General features: G+C 36.1%; 3 protein-coding genes across 5 annotated transcripts in view; 1 reads left to right on the top strand and 2 right to left on the bottom strand.

The window, feature by feature from the left end:
• Positions 1-10,862, bottom strand: part of LOC105193843 — a 32,272-nt gene extending 21,410 nt beyond the window's left edge. The window contains exons 1-3 of one of the 3 annotated variants that reach the window (XM_039459021.1): positions 9,922-10,862; positions 9,178-9,225; positions 1,113-1,612 (exon numbers count right to left, since the gene is read on the bottom strand). In XM_039459021.1, the coding sequence (XP_039314955.1) occupies positions 1,113-1,265 (153 nt within the window). In that variant the 5' untranslated portion in view covers positions 1,266-1,612; positions 9,178-9,225; positions 9,922-10,862. Of the gene's footprint in view, positions 1-1,112; positions 1,613-4,011; positions 5,504-9,177; positions 9,226-9,921 lie in introns of those variants that run through there. The other 2 variants (XM_039459022.1, XM_011158469.3) reach the window with 2 other exon arrangements.
• Positions 10,863-11,019: 157 nt separating this feature from the next.
• LOC105193836 lies at positions 11,020-13,750 on the top strand. Its single transcript, XM_011158455.3, has 6 exons — positions 11,020-11,295; positions 11,695-11,880; positions 12,070-12,208; positions 12,314-12,475; positions 12,610-12,735; positions 12,825-13,750. The coding sequence occupies exons 1-6, from the start codon at positions 11,172-11,174 to the stop codon at positions 12,973-12,975; spliced, it is 888 nt and encodes a 295-aa protein (XP_011156757.1). The 5' UTR covers positions 11,020-11,171; the 3' UTR covers positions 12,976-13,750.
• Positions 13,751-13,835: 85 nt separating this feature from the next.
• LOC105193837 (ELMO domain-containing protein 2) lies at positions 13,836-15,840 on the bottom strand. Its single transcript, XM_011158456.3, has one exon. It carries the CDS (start codon positions 15,543-15,545, stop codon positions 14,607-14,609), a length of 939 nt encoding a protein of 312 aa, XP_011156758.1. The 5' UTR covers positions 15,546-15,840; the 3' UTR covers positions 13,836-14,606.
• Between the last annotated feature and the right edge of the window lie 1,954 nt (positions 15,841-17,794).

Below are 17,794 nucleotides of genomic sequence, written 5' to 3'. Positions count from 1 at the left end.
ATAGAAATAAACGCAACTAGGTCAGACACGTACTGGAATTACAACATTTTCAAAATATATCTGTAATAGGAATAAGAGAAAAGGTCACTCGATATTTATTATTCCGTCGCGATTCAATATTCCCGGATAATTTCCATTTCGGAAGTATTATTTTCAAATATTTACTCTCGTCAACTAATGTTGACCGCGTTTCGACTGATTCTTTTATTCATTCGACTTCGCTAACATACGTAAAGACGACCGAGCATTCATCTCACTTATCTCACGATATGGTATTAGTTTCATTTATAAATATACGATTTCAAACTTTTAACGACTGTCCTCAAGATCAAACGCGATGTTGCTAGACTTTCAGGATGTTTCAGCTATACAATATCAGCTGAAAGTAATCGAAATTTTAAAACTACAGACTTTCCAGATTTATTCTTTTGCAAATAAAGCCTAACGTGATTTCTTGATATAAAAACCAAGAATAAAACAAAAAAGATTAAATAACTTTTAAACCAAGAGAATTGTGCTGAAACTTTACACAAACTCAAACGTAATAATAAAACAATTTATGAAATCGTTATATTTTTATGTTTTCGTTAATGCTTTGAGGTGTGGCACATTGTAAAAAAAAAAGAGTTTAATAACAATAATCCTAGATGATAATTACTGAGCTTTAAAATGAAATAATTCCAATTAAATGTTCAGTCATTATAAACTGGATAATTAGTAACCGTTTGATTACTCTGTCAATATAATAACTAAATATTACAAAATATTTGATTACATTGAGTAAACGTTTAATTGAAATTCCTTCAAAGGTAAAAAGGTAAATTAAGGTAATATCATGAAACTTTTTTTCAGCGCATACATCCTTAATGTCTCAAGAGCTCGCAATATACCGCGCGCGGATTAATTTCCAAAGTCCGCCCGTCTTCGCCCTAATGACGTTCCGGTTCACCGAATATATCCCGGGGTCATATCTCTCTCAGTAGACCCTTATCCGATCGGTAACAATAGCGAGGCGAGACAATGACGTTAAGGGGCGGTCTGGGCCGTAGGGCAAGTGGTATAAACGGCAGCAACGTGGCCAAACCAGAAACGCCCATTTGTGTGACACATACTTCACGTTGCTCGCGGTGCTTTTGACGTTGCAGCTCCTCCTTCCGTCGCTTCCATAACGCCGTGCCCTCCTGAACGACTCGGTGCTCGCGCTTTCGCCTCGCGTCTTCTTCGACTTCCGGCTCGTACGTTGTATCAGGAACTTCCTGCGCCATTTACGTATCGTATCCCCGACAGCCCGACGGGTGGCGGTGGCGGTGGCGGCGGCAGCAGGGAAGAAGAGAAACAAAAGATCGCACGGCTGTGCACGATCACGACGAGTATAGCGATGATATGCCGACGCGACGTGACGACGCGTACTCCTCAGACATGCCAGCAGCTCCTCGAATATCGAATGCCAAAATAGGGCCAGGAGCGACTTGGTACAAGTCGCATGCCGTAGCACGTGGTTCTGTCATCATTCGTTATCGATTTAACAGGATATCGCTCTTCCCTCGGGAGATACGACGCCGTTGTACGTAGTCAACGGCGTAATGGGAGTGCCGATGCCAGGACAACCGCGCTGTAATCGAGACATCCGGTTTTATATATCGTTTCCCGATATAAAAAACGAGTCGCGAAAACTATCTCTGCTCCGCCCGCGTCGGCACACGAAGCCCCGTGCTTTGTTCATTCATTCGACGCTTAAGCTACGATTTAATGCCACGTGTTCCAACATTGTAAACCGACGTGCACGAAACAATTGCGTAATTGGATTAGGATGCCGACGTTTAAATTACGAGCGTTGCGCTATATTTCATGTTGTTCTAGCCGCACTTTTCTGCATACGATGCTTGCGTTTTGAGATTTTTTTTTTTTTTTTTTTATCTAAAAGACAAAAGAAAAAAGTAGGGAAATGTGTAGAACATGCGATTGAAAAGCGTAGGCTTATTGAATGCGACCGTTATAAATAATAGTACCGCGCCGACTTTATATTCCGATCACGTTTAATAAATCATTTTTATCTGTCACGCGAAAACAACTGTTATATAACTTCTATTGTATATTTTATTGCTTTGCCGTGCATCAGATTGGTATCTCTACATGGCAAAATATTTTGTATTTTCTCCTGCTTCTGCATTTTTTAATAAGAAGTCATACCCCAGAATTTCATATGTACCTCGTCAAAATTGTTTGAGAAACTTATACAAACACAACTAAACTTAAATTAGAAATTGTGAGTTGTCTGCAAAAATAAAATCCTAAACTGCCGGAAGTCTCGATCAATATTCGCGTTTTATTATTCATCTATCTATATTTTTAGGTTCATAAATACAAAATTAGATTAGCTGACGTCAGGCTATAATCGCATGTATATAATAATGACAAAGAACTATTTCCAATTTTCAATAATAAATTTAAGAAATATAAAATATCTATTTTCTAAAAAGAGTCGTAAGAGATATATATGACTTTTGTAAGATCATCTGAATTACTATAGAAATGATGCAAAAGGTAATAACAACACTTTCTCATTAACATTATTAGAGAGTTATATTTATCACGCTTTCTAATCTTTGGCATTGAGAAATTTAAAGAATTGTTCGTTGTGTAGTTGATAAACAAAGTATGAAAAAAGGTGTACCAATTTATTACACTATTCAAAAAAATGATTTTCTTTCGAGCACAAAAAATGACAGTATTCATTTTTAAGCACTGATTGTGATTTCATTTACCAAATTGCTCATGGTGCAATTTTTAAAAATGCAATGTATTTAAATTTGTAAAAATAAGCAATTTTATTGTTTCTGGTACATTACGACATACATGACCTGTTGGAGAAATTTTATTGCAATTAATCATATTGTTAAAATTTTTAAAAGCCTTTAAAAAAAATTGGTTATATTATATTGATCAGTTATATAATTAAAAAGATATTTATGATTAAATAGAATATTGTATCAAAGTTATAACTTACACTGATATTAACTTATATATTTAAGAAACTACCAAATATTTTTTCAATTATATTCAAATCTCAATTGTTTCAATTATATTGTATATTCAAATAATTTTCAATTACATTATTCACATCCAAGTGTTTTCTGGATCACTGGATACTAATCAAAAAGTTAATAAATTGAATTTAAATTATATCAAAAATTTCAATATATAAATTAAGATTACGATTTAATTTTGGCATTCGCTATTTTAAATTTATTAACTTTGATATCACATTAATTTTTTAATAATCTGAAATATCTTTAAATTTAAATAATATAAGTAATAATATATGCGAGTCTAAGCGCAACTTTTTGACGCAATGTTCTATGTTAATCACGGATATATTTCTAAACATAATCGATACAAATTAAGACTTTTAAGAACTAAAAGTCCTAATAGACTTAATTTTGATTGTAATAAAATTCCTCCTTATCATAAGTATAATATGCAATACAATAAAATTAACCTTTACAACTTTAATGACAAATTTCTTAAATTATGAAGAACAGAAGTGGTAGAACAGTTTGATAAACAAAATCGTATTCATATCATCTAAAAAACTACAGGAGACAATTACTCCCATTCTTGTATATTCATTTTTTTTTATTGAACAGTATTATTAAGCAAAGAAACAAATGTTTATCCATTTATAGGTGATGCATAGAATCCAGTTCAAATTTGAATAGATACTTATGTGCATGTATGGAACAAAATAGATGCGCTTTATTTTGCGATCCCTATATTCAGATATGGATTTACGAACAAGCGCGATGCACCACAAACTACAATACTTCCCGCGACCCATAAATAAGCCGCAAATGCACTCAACGGGACAATTGACCATAAAACCGACTCCCAGATGCGAACCTGCGAGCTGTTGATTGCGTCCGAGAGGCCAAAATGTGAAAAAATAGGAAATCGCAAAAGTGAGGGAAAAAAAACTGGGCAAGTTGTTTCCCCGTAAACAGCAGCACTTACCGACAACGCGACACATTATCCTACATACCGTACCGACTCAAACTGTACCGGATCGCATATCACGAAGCAATTTTGCAGCTTTTCAGCTTATCGCACTTTGCTCTTATCGGCCTTCTATTAGTGAGAAGCATTTCCGTCGTACAACACGATATGGTGTGACGCTATTTACTCTCTAACAGCAATGAAAAAAAAGATGATAACCGCACAAAAAAAATTTAGTAAAGTACCTGAAAATTTAGCTGATCAATACAGACTTAAAAATAAATATTTCTTAAACTATTAAAATAAAAAAAAAAGGTAAAACACTCACTTTCAGATTGCTCGTCACACGTGTCATAATTATTTTGATGGTCCTGTACAAAAAATGATTTTCAGATCTGTATCTAACTACACGATAAGATACTTGAACAAAACCGTTCTTCTCGCGCGCGTGAATTTGACAAAATTAGAATTGAAAATCAGAAACTTTACTTAAACGTTGCAATTGCTCCTTTCTTCTCACTTGCACGTGCAAACGGGCGACGACGCCGACGACACGCTCGTGGAATTAAACATGCAAAGTGCCAAGTGAAGAAAGTGCAATATCGCTAAAACGACGACACCGTGACTCATATCGTCAAGCCGGGCGCATTATCGGCATCAAAGGACTCGCTTTCGTTCCCTCGAACCGATCTGCCGCCATTAGATCTCGACATAAGCTCGGTGCAAGCTGTGCAGTAATACTATTCAATCGAGCAAGCAGCGAAGAGATAGACGGATTCGTCACCAAGTCACGTAGCGATCAAGTATAAATTTTATATCGGCTCGCAGGAGACGGTGGCGAAATCGAGAGACAGACAGGCGTAGACTATCGATTCCAGAATGCCGAATTTGCTGCCGAGCGCCAATTCGATACCATGTTACGCGTCGCGCAAAGGAACAAGCCGATCAATACCTCGTCTTACGGTCAATAACGACCGAGGCTGACAGCACGATCGTACTGCAAATGCGGCCTGGGATGCGCGTAAACGTGGGATCGATCCCACCGGCAGTTTACGGTGGTACCATCTCGTCCCCGACGGCACTCTTTTCCGTAGTTTAAGGGTAAGAGAGACGTACTTCTCTTGGCGCGAATCGGAAGAAGCAAGAGAAAGAGAGAAAGAGCAAGAGAGAGAGAGAGAGAGAAAGACGACGTGTTCGCGACTGTGATTATTACGATTTCTCGCGTGCCACCACGGTGCGGGCGAGACGATGATCCACGAGAGACGTACGTGCGAGAAACGGTGGAACAGTTCTCGCCGAGCCGATTACATTCTTACGTACGATGCTTGAACGCGGCCGGCCATCCCCTCGCGACTACGGGTACACGCGACTGCCGACCCTCGTGCCTCGCGCTGGATCCAGGGGTAGTTGCGGTAGTCGCCGACGTCCCGACGCTTCGCCGGCATACCGGCGCACGATTTTCGCTTTCACGGACATGCACGCGTTGCCGTGTGCCGCCGTCGTTATCTACGCCGTCGTAGCTACCAACCTTTCAACCTTCGGTGGCTTCCGACCCCCTTAATCAGGAGCGTAGCGGCCGTCGCGCCACGCCGCGAACGATCGACGCGCGAGGGTGCTCCGTGGATGCCGGAAGTGCTCCTCGATGCACGAAGGGAGAACGAGGGTGAGACGCAATCACCGGCTATTAAGGATTAACGGCGAACATCCCGCAATTTGAATTACTTCGCCAATATTTCAAGTTATGCATTTATTTTAATATATTCACTTCCCAACCTTAATATGCAATGTGGAAGAATTTTTTACTATATATTTATAACACCAAAATAATTTAGTTATTAAAATTAAAGTTAAAAATGTGTGTGTGTGTGTGTAAGAATTCTTTCGAGTTTAACAGGATCAGTTGTATTAACTGGGAATAGAATTTAATAAATTGACGTTTAGTAAACTGAATTGCAGAGGAATAAAAGCACCCTAAGAGAAAAATTTTTTAAATTTTAATAAATATTTATTCCAATAATACTAATAAAATATATACTTACGGCATATAAATATTTATAAGAAAAAATGATACTAAAATTAAATTAGTGGTTTTTATACTAAATATATATTTACATTTAGTAAATATTTCATTAGTACTATGTGAACAAATATGTAAAATTTGGTAATTATTTGCCTCAGTGTATCATTAGTTTTTCATTCGGTATATTGAATTCTCATCAAAATTTTATTTTTTATAAACAATTAAAAAACGATAATTTTTGGATTAAATCATTGTTATATCAAAAAAGATATAATAGTCTATATATAGATATATCATAGTCTATAAAAAGTCTATATATAGATATATCATAGATATGTATATTATTCTTTTTTGATATAACAATGATTTAATCCAAAAATTATTGTTTTTTAATTGTTTATAAAAAATAAAATTTTGATATATATATATATATATATACACACATATATATTTCATAGTTATGCATATTATTCTTTTTTGATATAACATTAACGATTTATTATTATCCCTTTTATATATATATATATATATTTTATATATATATATATATATATATAGAAGGGGTAATAATAAATCGCTAATGTTACACCAAGAGCGAACTTCTGTATGAATCAACATTCGTTCCAAATTCTAGCATGCAGTTACACGAAGACTCTCAGTGCTACTGCAATTTTTTTTACATTTTTACATTTTCATCCCTTCTCCCTTCTCTCTTCGAGCAGCACATAGAATTCTGCGCGAGATGGTTATCAAAATCTATCGACTACATATCATTGGCGCGGCGCCCTTTTTTTCCACCATGCCAAAAGCTCGGCGGACTATTGATTCATCAGCATACAAAACGTTATACGCCGCTCGCGCTCGACCGTACCTCTATTTCCAATTTTATTAATCTCTTCAATCTGCCGCTACAATTTTTTTTATTTTTTATTTTTCTGGTAAACCATATCTCGCCATCGATTTGTTACCACGGCGATACGCATGTGAAAATAATTCTGTCGTTACATGGCGATCTTATCTTTGCGTTAACTAAAGAATACGATGCGTACGGCACATATTTTACTTGTAATAAATATCTATGAGACGGCTTTTCGTGTCGCACATTTTTGTTATATCATACAAATTCGTGATGCAAAGCAATAAAGTCGCCGCTTAGACGCCGTTTTGAGCGACGTAAAAGTTGCGAAAGTCGTAAATTGTATCGTAAATGGTTGTTACGTACTTCTGGTATTCTTAGCCTGAAGAATTTTTGGAAATTTTAGAAAAAAACAGTTTTTTCTGGTTTTCTTTTTACTGTATCATTTAGTTTTTTTTTTATTTTTGTTTAAAATATTACCTTTATTGTTCACTGCATTCACTTCATTGATTTGAAGATTGTCACATTCAAGGTGTCTAAATAGGTAAATAATTCGTCAATAAAGTCTGCTGTTATTACCACAATTGTGTTTACCATATTTATCGGAAAAAATTTAAAAAACCGAATTTTTTCTTCAATTTTATTTTTTCGGAAAATTGAGAACACTAGCACCTCATTATTACAACTGTTTATTTTCATATTTATCGAATAGAAAAAACTGATTTTTTTCTTTAGAATTTATTTTTCTAGAAATTTAAAAACACTTAGCATTGTTGTATGTTATTGCACCAGTCAATAATCAATTTAAGATAACTTATTATTACGTATATAATTATATTGTTAAAAAATATTTTAATCAAGTCTATGTAAAAATTAGATCTAAAAGATATGAATTTACAATTTATTATTTTAAATCTTAATATTTTAATATACTTTTTTAAATATATTATTATATATTTTTTTGTACTGACTATTGTTCAACAACTGTTGCAGTAACCTTGCGAAACGCTGCTACAGTCAAAGAAACAATTTTCATCTCTTCGTTCGAGACATGTTCGGCAACGTCTCCAGTTGAATTCGCAATATGGCCGCTACCGGATGTCACATGGCATCCTTCGGCACTTCCTCTCTGCATCCCTCCAGAGGTTTGAAAGTGGCCACATAAAGCCGCGATTTAGAATGTGTTCCAATTCCCCCTATCCGAGTGCTCTGAAGTATCATTTTATCCTTGTTCACTTGAATGTTAAACAAAGATAAAATAATACCTGGAAATCCTCACATGGGAAATCTAAACGTACCCATAGTTGTGACTTTATTTTGGAGCCCGTCCATGTCCATAAAATGTGGACATTGAACTGTGTAGCCAATGTCTATCAATCCTGTAGGTAATGTCTACGATTTTATGGTTCTCTTTCATGTTACCAGAACCAGGATTGTGACCGTAAACTTCAATATTACATCTACATAAATTATTTACGAATTGTTTACGTTATGTTACACGAATCTTTTTCATATAGACAGTACAAGCAATGTAAATTATTTTTTAATTGGATAACTTTAATTGCAAAACAATTAAATTATAAAATTAATATATCTGACTTCAATCAGAGAGAAGCTTGAGAGTAGCCACAGTCGTAATTTAGCTGTGACTTTACTTTGGAGCGCCTCTACGTTCATAAAATGTGGATATTGAACTACGTAACCAATGTCTATGAAACCTGTAGGTAACATCCACGATTTTAGGTAATATTTATATTATATTTACACAAATCTTTTTCATGTAGAATGTAAACAATACAAGCAATATAAATTATTATAACTTGGATAACTCAATATAGAAAAAATATAAAATTATAAAATTGTTAATATATCTGGGACTTTAGTATTAATAAAATAAAAATATGTAATATTAAAAATTACCAAATATAATTTTCACTATTTCTAATAAAATTTGAATCTTCTAGAAGCCATTGATTATTGTTTACACAGACAACATGTAAAACATGTACATTTACAAAATGTACATTGTATACACTGTAGATTATTTATATTTTATGCATAAAATAATCCAAAGCGCCTTGAGTGAGGTGAATTACATAGACAAAGATGACAACAATCAATCAATCTAACATCTTTTTTTATTTAAGCTATTTCCATTCCGGATCAGCTATGGCAATTACCTATGGGATTCATAAACATTGTTGTGTTTTATAGACATTGAGCTACATACAGTGAAAATGCAGAATAGTTTCTACTTTAGCTAGTTAATTGATTATACATTAAAAAATTTTCTAATTAATTAACTCACCAATTGCTGCTACTGTTGCTACTGCTACTGCATTCCCTTTCCGATTTTCTAAAAATATAATAAAAATAATTATTCATAAACATAAATAGAATATTGTTTATTGAGCTATCTGTGATAATACTGTACTCTCACAATCAGTGCAAGTTATTTCTATTCAGAATATAAACTTTATTTCAATCCAAATGGACGTTTGACACTATTTTGGGCCATCTTCAGCAAGTAATATACAAAAAGTATAAATATCAATTAAATCTCCACAGCAAAGGAGTCATTCAATATATCTTTATCAGCTTGTTGTAATGACAACCTGTTTAAACATTTATAATTTGTCTAAAATTAAATGCTCTGTATAAAATTAAATATTCTGTGTCAAACTTGTTTTGCTAGTTGACACTGAAATGTTTAACCAGGTTGTTCTCTACAAGCTGATACCTTAGGAATACATTGAACGACTCCTTTGCTATGGAGATTTAATTGATATCTATCCTTTCTCTATATCGCTTCCTAAAGATGACCCAAAATGGTGCCGAACCGTTTAGATTAAAATAAAGTTTGAATTCTGAACAGAAATAACTTGCACATTACATACCGCACTAACACTCTCATCAACCCTTTAACTACTTTCCTTGTACATTTTATAAATTTTTAAACTAAAAATAAAAATGTATTTTTATACTCAAACTGCTAAAATACGAACGCAAAACACGCAAAGAAATATGTTAATTGATAAAATAATATACTTACTGAGTTGCTCCATCGATGCCGTCTTCTCGTTGACATTTTGCTGTTCTCGAATCACACACCACAATCGCCCGATACTTTATTCGACACACCCGAACATTACGCGGATAACATATATCATACGAACACGAATAAAACGCGAAACGAAAGTTCAATTAGTCGTGATGTCAAATACTCTAACATTGCATCTTAGAGAAGAAGCACAGGAACATGAAAAATAATAATACATTTTCTTTTTTTAGCATTATACCGATTTGTCAAGTCAGCTAACGACTATACTATATTCGCCATCTTTTGACACTGTGTCTACATACAATTTGCACTTGAAAAACGCAGAAAATACGAAGCGTCCCGACTATCGATCAGCGGTGAATCAAAACAAATCAAAAGTAAATACAGCGCGCGACGGAGAATCTCGACGTGAGAATGGCCGACGTGTGACGTCACGTGATGTTTTGTGACACGAGCTATCCAAGACAGCAGCGAAAGGCGTCTGAATGAATGTCCACGTAAACGAAACGGACACAACCGAAACGACTCACTCAAAAATCTTGTATCTAATATCGTACGATGACTAATCGCGTTTCATTCGGTATCCTCTATTGCGAGGATGAAGCATCCTTTCGAAATGTTCGAGCGAGCACGCGCGCGCGAAACTTGACTTGAAGTGACACGAGCACCTGAAGCTGCACTTTACGAAAGCGTACGATTGTTTCCACATACGACACTCACTCACGTATCACGATGATACCGTCCGTTGTCCGCTATTATATTCGACATCCTTGTCTCCGCACGTACAATTCGAATTCAAAACTCGCGAGAAACGCAGCATCCGCCTGCTTGGCAAAGCAAAAATGAACATGGCGACAGCAACAATGGCGCAATGGTAGCGTAACGGTGGTGGCGCAGGCAATTAGGCAACTCAACGCGACCTTTACCGATCGTCGGCGAAGACGGCCGAGCGACTATTAACGACACGCCAACTCGGCGACTATTACCAACTATTACCAACCGCTGGCGAAAACAGCCGAGCAACCACAGCGACGACTGGCGACGGTGACACAGCGGTGACCCGGGTGACTGTTTCATTAGGTTCGACTGGGTTTGACGCGTTGCTTGACGTGTACATACACTGTACGGTGGTGTAGGTGGGTGTACGCAGGTGTATGTACGGGTGAACGCCGGCGTGAACGTGTCACATTGTACATACGTACGTAATCGTCGTGTTCCTCACAGTCCTCACACGATTAACGATGTTAGTGCTCCTAATCGCGATATGCATCCTTTCCGGGGTCCACGCCGCGAAACTCGAGCGAATGCACGACGAGCAACTTCTGAATCTCATAAAAGTCGAAAAATACGTGATCGTTCTATTTAGTAAGTTTGTTTTTTTTTCCTTTTCTTTTTGTTTATTTTTTTTTTATCATTTCAGATTGTTTTCACAGGGAAACAGAAGAAAAGATCATCCGGGAAAACGATCAATTATCATTAGTACTTGATTTAATTCTTGATTATTTACATTTTTATGTTGTGAATTAAAGTTGATATAAGATTTTATGATCTCACTCCTTAGAAATATTGTAGCTTCTAATTTTCAATGTAATTTGCTTCAAGCATTGATTCTAGAAACGTCTATTATAATTCTGAATAAGATACAATTTTGCTTGTTATTTTTTATACTTATGTAAGCTATGATCCTTCTGTGTGTGAATACATGGTAACAGTTTTGACTTTCTTTTAATATTACAATCTTAAAACCACTAATTCCATTTGCAGCAACTAACGATTGTCCAGATTGCAATGACTATGAAGAAAGGCTGGTTAACTTGCGTGAGGATTTCGTCGATACCATGTCTGCATGGGTTGTTAAAGCTGTTGATAGTCAATTACTTCAATTATATAGCAATACTAAAGAGCCTGTTCTGCTGTTCTTCCGACATGGACTTCCTTTGTTATACGATGGTATGGATTTAACAAGAAATATAAATTACATTGTTATTGTCTTTTAATCGTTTAATTACTCTGTGTAATACATTGTGCTTTATTACCCAGTATACATTATAATGTGTCAATATGTATAGTCTTATTTCTGAGTGTGCTTATAAGTCTGCTGTTGTACTATAAATTTTCAAGTTGTATTTTCTTGCATAGGACCTTTGGAGAATGAAGAAATAATGACTATGTTTATGGAAAATAAAGCACCCACAGTAAAGGAACTTACTGATGATACATTTGAGCATTTAACTCAAGCAAGCACTGGTGCTACAACTGGCGATTGGTTTATTATGTTGTAAGTCTCAGGCCTTATCTCTAAACCTACAGTAATCAATACAATTTAATTTAATTCGTTTTAGAAGTAACGGCAGTACATTCTAATTACAGTTTGTAATTTCAGTTACAGCACAAACTGCGTACAATGTTTGCGCATGATGGCAAAGTGGGAAACGGTCGGCGCTAAGCTTAAAAATAAAGTAAATGTGGCGCTTGTTAATAAAGCCACAACTGGAATTTCCACAGCCAGAAGATTTAATGTTGATAATACTCCGCAATTTATATTGTAAGCATATAGATATAAATCAGTGTTTGAGTTCAGTTCAAATCATATGCTTTGAATATTTTATAATAAACAATTGCGAGATAAGCACAAATTGAAAAGATGGCATAATATATTAATATATTCTACTTATACAGCTTTAGGCATGGCAAAATGTATCGATATGATACCGAAACATACAATATTGCTTCCTTTGTAACATTCACCAAAGAATGGTACAAAGATATAAGACCAGAAGAAGTACCTCCACTTCCAAGCTTCTTGTAAGTTTAAAAAAATACGTACAGTTACTATAAAATTTATCATTTTAACTTATTTAAGTTTGTACATTAATGTATCGTTATTTTTCCAGTGATGAGTACACAAAAATAATTATAGCCTTCCTTTCCGCTAATCCATGGGTACTCAAACTAACTAGCATTTGCATTGGAGTGCTAGTTATCGTTCTAGCAACTATTAAATGTATGCAAAGAGAAGAGGCTCCAGCGGAAAAAGAAGACTAAATCTATTGCATTTGATTTGCCAAAAAAAATATAAGAATGTTTCTTTGTACAGACTATTGCCTATAGTGCTAAAAATAATTTTTTATTATACATTAAGTTGTTGCACACGTGTGAAAGATATAATTTTAAATTTTATAAAAGCTTACGTATCTATTTTTAAAATATTTGTAAAATATTTATCAAATTTGCAAATTTAATGAAATAATTGAAAAATTCCGTGTATTTAATCGCGCGAAAGTATAAGTATCAAAATTGGTTTAATGATAGAAAATTAAAAATATATTTAATAGCTCAAATTGCTTTGAAGTGAAGATGAATATGATTTTCTGTATAACAATTTAATACACACAAATTTTGTATTAATTCTACATTTTAAAAATATATTTTTTTACTCGAAATATATTCAAAAAGTTACATAGTGAGTAATAAAAAAATGTCTATAACAGCAACAAATTTAAGAAAGGCAAAGCGATATTATTAAGTTTATTTAAAGTGTACTTTAAGTGGATTCATATCTGTTTTGTTACTTCTTTTTTTATTGTCAAGCTATGAATCATACGCATTCCATTAATTGTACAATATTACGTTAAATCCATTAATTGTACAATATATTACGTCTGTTACTTTAAATTTTTATTGCTGTTTTTTTGACATAATTTTTTATGAGCAATGTGTAGCTTATATTTTATTACAAAGAAAATAGGAAAAAAACATATAATTAGATTGTACAAGAATATCTGTTATAAATTTTTTACAGAAAAATATATCTTTGATGCAAACAATTTTAAATGAATCTTAAGATATATTCCAACCTTCAGATAAGACACTTAATTAAATTTGATATCAATTTTTTTCATTAATGTGCAATAACAATTTAAATTTTATTGAAGAATCACTGTTCTTCAATGTCAAACACATTTAACAATTTATACTTTCATAATTGTCTGAAAATAATCTTCAGAACATTACCTACATACAATTCGCGCGTATACATATAATAGATTCAAATATTATGAGTTAATTTTATAAAATCAATACTGTTCTTCCTGATACAATAATTTATTTAGCACAAAATCTGTTCTTCAGGCTTTATAATACTGAAAATGCTTTGAATTATTAATGAATAAGGCATGAGGCACATTATTGTGATAATGCTTATAAAATTGTTTATCAAGCTATTCAATGGCAAATCTATTTTTAAGCTTAAACTTTATTAATGTAATGCAAAATTGCTGTTGACAATATTCGAAAATTTCAACTAATAAAATTATTTAAATCAATATAAACTATGTATTAAGCACAGTAGCTCTAATTTTGTTATGCAACTTAATGCATCACAAGCTTTTGTACCTTACACATATAAACTTGCATAAATTGAAGGAAACAGCTAAACATATAGCTATCTATTAAAATTACAATTAAATTTATATTAAAATACACATCAAGATATTAATTATATTATTTAAAAAAAATTATTTACTTAAATGCCATTTTAATATCACAACAATGCCAACATTGTGAAAATATATAACAAAAAAAAAAAAAATGCCACGTATGCTACTCTAAAAATTGTACTTTTTCCCTATATAGCCATTTTGGTCTTGTTTCTTACAAATAAAAGGCAATTTGCATTAAATATTGTCAACTGCTACATTTATCCTAAAAACAGTAGATGGATTAGCTAATGCCATTCTGATACTGTTCTCAAACTTTTCCTGTATCGACGAGAACTCCATCATATTACTAGGCTTGGACTCAATCCAAAACCCATCAAATTCATAAAACAGATAACAGTAAAACTGATGAAAGGCACGAACCGTCGGCAGAGTCTTAGAGGAATTATATATATGAGTTTTAGCACTGCCATCCCTCAACAGTTTCAGAGCCATGCTTGTGAGATTTATACCAACTATAGCAAATGCATAACCATAACGTGGGTGATGTGAGTGTGACAATACATGCGTGGCCATGCTAGGATACTCTTGAGCAAAATAAATGAGATTCTCCAGTCCCAGGATTCCCATCCCGCGAAAGTCTGTCTTAGGATCGTCCCCTTGGAAACCAATTTCCTGCCACTGCTTGGTCACCCTCGCATCCAGAGGCTCGTATGGCATCAGTAGGTTCCACAGCTTCAGCAGCTTCTGCTCATGGTCCGGATTATCTGCGCTATACGATGTCTTCCTGAGCTCCTCGCACTCTACGCAGAGCTGGCGGTAGCCCCAGATCAACTCGACGCATTTACCAAACGACTTGGCGAAGTCCGGATGTGCCGTAGGATTAATCTTTTTGGTCACCAGCACCGTCCTGATGGCGTCCTCCAGAATCTTGCGCTCCGTTTTCGTCGTGATGCCGCGATGATCGGCGACGTTATTCAGGTACGCGACGAGGGTTCTGATATTCGTGTTACGCGACTGCCCAAGGGCCTCCTCGACGGCGAAGGAGCGCGGTGCTCCGGACGGCTGTCCGTAGCAGATCCTCTGCAGCTCGCACATCTGCGTGGTGTGGCGCAAGAACCATTTTATCAAGGGCCTGAAATACCAGCACACCAGAGCCCAGAAGTACTTGAACATGCCTGCCCAGTGCCCGACCGAGAGTTGCAACGATCGTCTGTCAAAAGCGTCCCTCTAAAAGCGTCGTGTTGTCACTACGTTAACCTGCACCGAAGTAATCGTCACCTCATCCTGACGATTCGTTTTCATCTTGCTATGTAAATAGCGCTATGCAAATGCATATAATCCTGGCAAAGACTCGGTTAACCTCGTCAATATCAGTTTCTCTCTCTTTCTCTCGCGAGCGTTTCACGTTTCACCTTCGACACCTCCGAATCCAAATTCCAAAAGCGCACGCAATATAACTTATAGAACAAATGTATCGATAATTCGCATCATACACTATACATATTCTGAGATTAGACGTTCACGGATACGAGTATCGCGTCTAGCTATTCATATATCATGATCATTAATAAGGGTATCAAAAAATTTCTAAATTTTTTTTTCAAATAAGTGAGAAAAGTTTCATGGTTGGTCAATTTCTTGCAAATTAAAGTTTATTATATCTATTGTAGGCTGGGATTTAGGAATTATGCTATATGTTCCGGTTTATAATAGATGTAGCAAGTGTTTGAGCCTTAAGAAATTAACCAATCGTAGTAGATTACTTTCCTAATATTTGAATGTGATTGGTTATATGACGCCATATGCTGAAATCATCCAATCAGAACTTCAAATAAAGCACATGACGTCATTAACCAGAATTAGGGATATTTTTATGAAATTGCTGGGGATACAGTGAGGCAGCTTGCACCATTTGCCTAATTCATGGTGAGACTGGTGAGAGAGGAGAGGTTTGCGCGTCGCGATCGATCCGTTCTATCCGTTCGTTGTCGCTCGAAAAGGACAACACCGGGAGAGCGAGGAACGCCGGCTAACCTTGAAAGGAACGAAGCCTATTTTTAATTATAAGCTCGTTCCTTCGTTCGTCTTTACGTCACGTTGAGGGACAAGGAGCTCCGGATCGATAGTATCACGCGATCCATTTGCGCGGCAAGCGGGCGTGTGCCGCGCTCCTCTCCGCGCTCGAGAGGAAAACGAAAAGCGCCGCGCGGTCTCGTGAGAACAAGGCCAACATCAAAGATGTAAACAGGTGTACAGGACGCGGGCGAGACGCACCGTTATGCCTGCCTTAACGTTAAATGGAATACGCTATGCATACCTTTCCTGTAGATAAATGACGTAAATGAAAAAAAAAATCATTTGCTCTTTTATGGAATTTTTTCCCTCACTTTCTGAATTCCGCTTCGGTGGTAAACTGTTGGTTTAACGCCAATTAGACGCCATAACTGTTTACGTCTTCGCTCACGTACGCTCACGCGTCTATTCAGTTTTTATCTTAGATATACGATACTAAATACTCTGACTACGTAGATCTTAAATTACCTGCAGATCCTATTTCTACAGCGCATTTACCCGTCATTTTTCTTTCTGAAGGAAGATAGGAAGGAGAGCGAGGACGTTCATGCGAAAGGCTCCATAAGAGGAGCATGAATCGAGGATAATCCGTCTGTTTTTACGAAGCATGAATTAAAATGTCGACGGATATTCGAGGAGCGTGGTTTCGCCTGTCGAGGGCACCTGAATGAATCGATGCTCGCTCATCGAGCTGCAACACGTAGTTAGATAATTAAGAGAGAAAATGTAGATGACGTCGCGTCTCTGCGGCAGCGTCGAGCGTTGAAAAGTATACAAGCCGGAGTAACGGAATTTTCGTGTGGAATTTTTCCCTCTGCGGGGAGCGTGTGGCGACTGGCAAAATAATGTTTGCGATAAAATCGACTATTGATTCGAGGTGGAAATTATTTCGCCCCGTGTATCGACGACGACGGGGACCCAACCAAGTCGTGTCGTAGAGAAACACATGCGAATCGGAAGGTCAACGTCCTCCCTCCAACGCGTTACAACCGGCTCGTAACTATTCGACGCTCGTCGTGCATACGCGATTTTTTTCCTTTGCATAATCCCACAACACACGTACACGCATATATGTATCGATCCACGCAGGTCGTTATTAATATTAATGCCCATCCCGTTGCAGGCGGGCATCTCTCTCTTTCGATTTTTGTCGACGAGATTTTTACGTGCCAGTGGCGTCCCCGCCCAGGGTGAGGCGCATCGTCATCCTTCCGTTCCAACGGACGCGAGCGGGTGTGCGATAGTGCCGCCCGCCATTGTAACCGTCATTCGCGCCAAATCGCTGCCGCCGCCACCGATCACACGAGCGGGCGGACGAGCGAGCGAGCGAGCGAGCGAACGAACGAACG

Source organism: Solenopsis invicta, chromosome 16 (assembly GCF_016802725.1).
Source record: "Solenopsis invicta isolate M01_SB chromosome 16, UNIL_Sinv_3.0, whole genome shotgun sequence".
NCBI lineage: Eukaryota > Metazoa > Arthropoda > Insecta > Hymenoptera > Formicidae > Solenopsis > Solenopsis invicta.
This window is presented reverse-complemented; position numbering and strand designations above follow the sequence as displayed.